The sequence below is a fragment of the Quercus suber genome, unplaced genomic scaffold, assembly GCF_002906115.3.
Source record: "Quercus suber isolate HL8 unplaced genomic scaffold, Cork oak 2.0 scaffold_104, whole genome shotgun sequence".
NCBI lineage: Eukaryota > Viridiplantae > Streptophyta > Magnoliopsida > Fagales > Fagaceae > Quercus > Quercus suber.
In genome coordinates, this window is record NW_027069569.1 from 1,493,094 (window position 1) to 1,501,395 (window position 8,302).

At 30.3% G+C, this 8,302-nt stretch overlaps 1 protein-coding gene across 1 annotated transcript; it reads left to right on the forward strand.

Moving 5' to 3' along the window:
* The first annotated feature begins 7,050 nt into the window (after positions 1–7,050).
* On the forward strand, positions 7,051–7,935 carry LOC111997101 (uncharacterized). Its single transcript, XM_024029151.1, has one exon. It carries the CDS (start codon positions 7,051–7,053, stop codon positions 7,933–7,935), a length of 885 nt encoding a protein of 294 aa, XP_023884919.1.
* Positions 7,936–8,302: the final 367 nt, after the last annotated feature.

Sequence of the window (8,302 nt, forward strand, 5' to 3'; positions counted from 1 at the left end):
AAATTTCATTACTCTAACCTCACTTTTTTATTTTCCCAAATCTCTTCTTCTTTATTAAAAAAAAAAAAAAAAACAGACTCCTACTATAAAACCAGTACTATAACTTCTATCCATCCTTATCATCCCAACATTCCCACTAAAAAGCAGTTACTACTATGTAATTTCTCAGGCTTTTATTTTTGTTTTTCACTTTCTCACTCGCGATCTCCTTATTATCACTAACCTCCACGTTTGTTAGTCAGTTTTATATTTATCTTATATTTGTGAAGGCCATGTTTCATCCTCATCAATCTCATGGAGAGTTTCATGAATTGTGCCAACCAATTTTGTACAAAGCTCGAATTTTTCTTAACATTTGCATGGTTTGTCCTCATACAAGTACAAGTTGTACACTATGCGACATGCGTTTACTTTAAAGTAAAGAATAAAAGTGTGATAATTATTTTTGTCTACTTAAGTTTTTGGTATAAATAGTAATTTATCAATAATTATAAAAAGAAAAGAAAAGAATGCAAGTTGTATCCAAGCTATTATGACTCATGCATATTATCTAAGAGCTTTAATAATTTTTTATTACTATTTCTAACCATCTACAAGTATTTCGTAATCAACGTTGGACCTCCAACTTGCAATGAATCATGCATATTATCTAAGAGCTTTAATGATTTTTTATTACTATTTCTAACCATCTACAAGTATTTCATAATCAACGTAGGACCTCCAACTTGCAAGTGTTTTATTAAGCGGGGTATTATCACTCATGCTTATCTAAGAACTTTAAATTTTTGATAAGTATTTATAACAACCAACAAGTATTTCATAATCAACGTAGGACCTCCAACTTCCAAGTTTCCCAAGACACAAGAAGAAATTGAATGTAAGTTATATCCAATAAATAAGTAAAACTTAGGTACAATAAATTACATGTTTTTGAAAAGAGAAAACATGTACCTAAGTTTTACCCTATACCTTATTTATATATCTAACAGTCCTTCCCTTGGCATGAAATTTGATATTGCCACTGAATAATTGTACTTAAATATATTTTTTAATTTTTAATTTTAGTTTATGTGAAAATGATTGGTTTTGTGCATTCTTGTCTACTTAAGTTTTTGGTATAAATAGTAATTTATCAATAATTATAAATAAATAAAAAAGAAATAAAAAAAGAATGCAAGTTGTATCCAAGCTATTATGACTCATGCATATTATCTAAGAGCTTTAATGATTTTTTATTACTATTTCTAACCATCTACAAGTATTTTGTAATCAACGTAGGACTTCTAACTTGCAATGACTCATGCATATTACCTAAGAGCTTTAATGATTTTTTATTACTATTTCTAACCATCTACAAGTATTTTGTAATCAACGTAAGACCTCCAACTTGCAAGTGTTTTATTAAGCAAGGTATTATCACTCATGCTTATCTAAGAACTTTAAATTTCTGATAAGTATTTATAACAATCAACAAGTATTTCATAATTAATGTAGGACCTCCAACTTCCAAGTGTCCCCAGACACAAGAAGAAATTGAATGTAAGTTATATCCAATAAATAAGTAAAACTTAGGTACAATAAATTATATGTTTTTGGAAAGAGAAAACATGTACCTAAGTTTTACCCTATACCTTATTTATATATCTAATAGTCTTTCCCTTGGCATGAAATTTGATATTGCCACTGAAAAATTGTACTTAAATTTTTTTTTTTAATTTTTAATTTTCGTTTATGTGAAAATGATTGGTTTTGTGCCTTTAGACAAGTAGTGAGATGGTGATACCAATAGGCTATGGCAATGATACCATGTTTGAACCGGATTCTTTCATCCTATGCTGCTACATCAAGCAGTGCAAGAGCATCAACGGTGGCCCACCTTGGCCTCATTGGGTCACTTCAATATAGTATTAATCAAAAGAGACATTAATTTTAAGAATTTTGATAATTATGTCGTAAAAAGTTAATCTTATTTGCTTAAGAATTTTGATCAACAACAAAGTTAGGGTAGCTATTTAACATATAAATATTTATTTAACTATAATAGTTTTTTAGTACCTATTTGCTAAAAACAATATATCTATTCTCTAAAAACATCTAAGAATGATAACGAATATCATCATCTTCCAATCTTCCAACAATAAACAACTGAGTTTGGCTAAGAAATTTAAAAAAAAAAAAAAAGAAAAAAAAAAAGAAAAGAAAGAAAGATAACAAAAGGCATGTGTCATCAAATTTTTCATTAGATAGATTATAAGTTTTGAAAATTTAAACCTAGAAAATCAACGTTCTTTAGATAACAAGTAAAACACCTAATATCATCATTCTAACTTTCTAAGAATTTTTATCATTTAAAACTCAAAATAAGTAAAGAAAATTTTTAGGATGTTAAAATTTAGCGGGAGTAATTTAGACATTACACAATAAAATATTTTAAGAATCATAAGCTTTCATTAGGGTTTAACTAAGAGAATAACAATATGACATATTTTCTCTTTTCCAAAATATTAAGGGAAAAATTGCTTGATTTTAAAGTTTAAGGAAGAATTGTAAACTTCCCCAAACATAAAGGAAGAAAAAAAAAATTTTCCTAAGTTTTTGTTTTTGCTTTTGTGGGTAAAACTATGTGTTTTTACTTAAAATAGTGTGTAAAGAAATAAAAAATACAAAAAGTTAACCTAAGAAAATTGTACGTGGAATAGTGAATTTTGGCTCAACAAAGTTGATTAAACCAATAAAAAATTTCTTAAAACACAACAGAATGACTCAACATTTTCATAATACCTTTACAATTTTGTTATATTTTATTTTAACTTGTAAATAATTGACAGCTCAACAGTTTTAAAAATATTGTGACAACATCAAGATGTCTTAACATTTTTCACACAAAAAAAAATGTTATGTCCAAGACATTTTCACAACAAATTATAAGTAGTAGTTTATTACAAGTTGTTATTGGTGGGCAAAAAAGTAGTTTCATTGGTAAGTTTAAATTAGAGCCAATAACAATTTACCATATTTGATTTGTCATGAAAGTATTGTAAAAATTATTGTGGATATAACACTTCTTTTTCACAATACTTTTATTTTTAGTTGTAACTGGTTTTAGTATGATATTTTATATTTTATTTTGACCTATAATGAATTAACACCTCAACAATTGTGAAAATATTGTGCCAATTTGTGATGTTAATATTTTATTATAATGTGAAAGAGCGTGAATTGGATAAACCAAAAATAATATAGCAAATATACTACAACTTTATGCATTCACCAAAAAAAAAAAAAAGTGGCCAGCAAAACAATGAAAGTTGAACAAACCAAAACTACTGTAGCAAAATTACTATAGCTTTTCCCATTCATTTTTTATATACTGTAGCGAAATTGCACTTACAATATAAATTTATATTGTAAACACATAAAAATTGGCAAATGTTGTACACATTTGCAAAATATGTACAATTTTTTTTTTTTTTTTTTTTTGCAAATGTATATAATATTTACTACTTTTTGTGTGTATATAGTGTAAGTTTACATTACAAGTTGAAAGTAAACATATAAAGATTCTTTAAAAGAAAAAAAACAAGCTCAAACCAAGTTGGTGAACTTGAAGAAATAAATAAATAAATAAATAAAAGAAAAAAAAGAGAGTGGCAACTCTTTAAACCAAAAATACTGTTCATGAGCTTATTAAATGTATATAATATTTGCTACTTTTTGTGTGTATACAATGTAAGTTTACATTACAAATACAAAGTAAACATATAAAAATCCTTTAAAAAAAGGAAAAGGCAAGTTACTAAACCAAAAATATTGTTCATAACACTATTTATTAGCATATTTTCTCTTTTTATATAAAGAAAAAAGAGCAAAAATCGATGACTAAAATAAATTTAAAAAAAAAAAAAAAAACGATGAACTGTACATATTGAACAAACTAAAAATATTGTAGCTTTTACACATTCACCCAACAAATGTCACAACATTTTCACAAAACATTTATTTTCAGTTGTAATTGGTCACAATTTCATATTTTATTATTTTATTTTGACTTATAAGAAATTGACACCTCAATAATTGTGAAAATATTGTTAAAATTTGTTGTGTCAATATAACTATATATATATATATATGTGTGTGTGTGTGGGTTCTTATACATATTTAACAGAAAAAAAAAATTACAAACGGAAGACTAAAAATAAAAATAAAAATAAATACTATAGCTACAGTGCCACTGGAACAAACAAAAGTGGCACTATAGCAACTGTTCAAAACTTGAAAAAAATGAAAAAGATAAAAAAATAAAATAAAATAAAATAAAATAAAATAAAGACTCAATAAACCAAATGTGTACTGTGAAACTTATTAAATGTATATAATATTTGCTACTTTTTGTGTGTATACAATGTAAGCTTACATTACAAGTATAAACTAAACATATTAAGATCCTTAAAAAAAAAAAAAATTAAAAAAAAAGGCTCAAACCAAATTGGTGAACTTGAAGGAAAAAAAAAAAAAAAAAAGGAGTAAAAGGCAAGTTACTAAACCAAAAATACTGTTTATAACACTATTCATGAGCCTATTTGCTCTTTTTATATATAGAAAAAAGAACACAAATGGATAACCAAAAGAAAAAGTATGGTAGTTTTTACATATTCACCCAACAAGTGTCATAACATTTTCACAAAATATTTATTTTCAATTGTGATTGGCCACATTTTTTTTTATATATATAATTAGGAGAATTATGCCATAATTGTTTTTTTCCTTTTGAACAAAGTCAGATTGTTTTATACGAATACCTTATCCGCCACCTGACATTTGCGTTTGTGAACGACATCCATTAAGCCGGATTGTTTTATACGAATACCTTATCCGCCACCTGACATTTGCGTTTGTGAACGACATCCATTAAGCCATAACTCAGTCAAGTCATCATTGGCATTATGTTTTTTTGAGAATAAACGGCAGAATCATTGGCATTATGTTAAGTTTATTTTCTGTTCTGTTTCTTTTGAGAAAGGTCATTATGTTTAGTCAAGTAACTTCCAGCCAATTCTTCTGCAAGCACACTTTACCCATACAAAAGGGTACATCCATTATCCACTGCTTCGGCTGGCTGGCACTCTTAGAGTCACCCACGCATGTTCGCTGTCCCTTTCTATGTGACATTATCTCTTGGATACAGGCATGTATGACTTTTCAAGGAAAATATCCAACGGTTCAAGAAATTCTAACGATATAAACCTTATAAATTGACGTGATGATTAATATAATTGGTGGATTTCAATTGTTTGATAAATTAAGGGTTGCTTTATCATCTTTCCATAAAATGTTTCTAAATATTTGTTAACATTTTCACAAATAAATGTTTAAATTATTTTTTTAATAATTGGTGACATATTAATTTTTAATAAACTTTATGTGAAAATACCATTTTGGTCCTAATATTTGAGAGACTGTCAATTTTGTCCCAACTGCATCTTTGGTAGCTATCATTTTGGTCTCTATTATTTTCAATTTTTAGTCAACTTGTAGTCAATTTTTGATGTAGAACAGACCATCATGGTCTTTCTGGACTTTCAAGCACAACTAAAATTGCACAAGGCAAAAAAACACTAGTAAAAATCATTTGAGCGACATAGTCAGAATCACATGGAATTTGGCAAACTAAAGCGAAACGGCCTTTTGGGTAATAGTTGTAACTATGTCACATGGTACTTCCTGAAAATGGCGAATTCCTTCATTTAGGTCCTGAAAACTGCGATTTTGCCATTTATAGTAATTTATGTTTCCTTAAAAACCTTTTACTCAAAAGTCAGAATAAGGTTCCACTTGTTTTGGGATGACCCTTAAGGTCAGTAATTTATGATTCTGAATTTAACCTAATTTTTCCATTTTTGGTAGATTTCAATATTTTGTCATCTAATTGCATAATTAGTAAAAATAAGGTTTCAAACGTTTTTTCTTAGTATTTATATGTTTTGTAGCCATTAGAGGCAAGGTTTTTAAACCCGGACCTGACCGTACGGTCTGACCGGGAAACCCTTGAACCGTTCACATCTATGGTCCGTTTAAAATGAAGAACCGTTCCATCCGAAAAAAGCATGGTATTGTCCAGACTGCAGTCCAACCGTCCGGTTCTGTGAACCGTGACCGGTTCACACGGTTCATACGGGCTACCTTGTTTCAAGCTTAAAATGGCGTCGTTTTGTCTCTCTTTTTTCCCCCCCCCCCTAATACGGCATCGTTTGGGGCATACTGATTGAATAACCCTTAAACGAAACCCTCACTTTATCAATCACTCTCTACCTCTTCCTCACTCTCTCAATCACTTTCTCGTCTCTACCTCTCTCTCTCGTCGCCGTCGTAACTCAGCCCAGATCGCAACTCACTCTCTGCCTCTCTCTCACGCTCATCTCTGCCTCTCTCCCTCGTCGCTGTCGCAACTCACTCTCTGCCTTGTCGCCGTCGCCGTCATTTGGTACTTTATTGTTTTTAATTATTCTTTCTTTTATGTCAATTCATATTTTTTGTCCAATTTTTGAAGGAAATGAAGTTTATTTTTCTACCAAAAACAATAATCAAGAGAGAGAGAGAGAGAGAAAAAATCCAATCCGTGTTTCTTGTGCATTATAGTTTGTTAATATACTGCTGCAAGGATTTATGCTTCAATGTGTGTTTACATTTTATAATTTTTGTTTGATAAGTATGTGTTTATAATCTGTGAACATGACGAATGAGAAATGGTTCATGATAAGTATATTTTACAATTTTTGTTTGCAAGCACAAATGTGTATAAATTTGTGCTTCAATCTTTAACTTGTGAAAGTTGTGAATCTGGTGATGGGTCTGTTGTGTAAAAAATTGGTGAATTTCACTATTTCAGAAATTGTATGAAGTTGTGAGTTTGTAATTCTTTGACTCTATGACTCTATGTATATTAGTTTGTTAATTTGACTGTGTATAAAGTTGTGATTCTTTGACTATCTGTATTTCAAAAATTGATGGGTCTATGCGTGTTTGACTGGTTGTTTAGTCTTTTAGATTAAAATGGAAACAGAGATCGGGTCTACTCCATCACATGAAGTTGATTCCAATGTAGTGGAGTCTAGCTCAGGAGTAAGGGAAAAGGTTGATCCGGCTTGGGAACATTTTAGCCTTGGGGTGGATGAGAAGGGAAGGAATACTTTTACATGTGTGTATTGTAAGCAAACATATAAAGGTGGGGGTATTAATAGGATGAAACGACACCTTGCGGGGATAAAAAGTGATATTGGATGGTGTAAAAAGGTTTCTCATGATGTGAGATACCAATTGTTGGAATATGTGAAGGAGTTTGAGTTGAAGAAAAAAGTTGGAAAACAACGTCAAGAAGAAATGTTTAGTGTGCCTTCCACAAATAGTGATATGCAAGAAGACGAAGATGTTCAAGAAGTATTTAGTAGTGGGTTATCTAAAAAACTTGTTTTAGGTAAAAGAAAGGGTACAAAGCCAGTGGATAATTACTTTGCTCCAAGAACTACTCCAGGAGCTCAACCTAGTCTTAAAAGTGTGTTCCAAAGCAAAGAAAGGGTGAGGCAAGCTGATATGGCTATTGCAAGGTTTCTGTATGACAATTGCATTCCTTTTAATGTAGTGAATTCGGTGCACTACCAAAGGATGATTAATGCCATAGCTGCTGCTAGTCCTAGTTGTGAAGGTCCATTTTATCATGCTGTATGGGTCCCTTTGTTAAAGGATCAAAAGAAAGAGGTTCAATTTTTGGTTGAGTCACAACGTAGGCATTGGGCAGAAGTTGGATGTACACTTATGGCTAATGGTTGGACAGATACTAGACATAGGTCATTGATTAATTTCCTTGTCTATTGTCCTAGGGGAATTGTATTTGTAAAATCAGTTGATGCCTTAGATATTGTGAAGAGTACCAGAAACTAGTTTAAATTGTTTGATGAAGTAGTTACATAGGTTGGTCCAAAAAACATAGTTCACATGGTTACTAATAATGCTTCCAATTATGTATCTGTTGGTAAATTGTTGTGTGAAATGTATAAAACTATTAGTTGGTCTCCTTGTGCAGCACATTGCCTGAATCTTGTGTTGTAGGATATGGGAGACATGCCTCATGTGGAGAGACTCAAAAAACGTGCATCCAAAGTTACAGCTTTTATTTATAAGCATGTGGCTTTGATTGCTTGGTTGAGGAAGAGACCTAGTTGGATAGATATTGTACGTGCAGGAGCAACAAGATTTGCTACTACTTTCCTTTCATTTGAAAGCCTTCATGTGCATAAGCATGACTTGC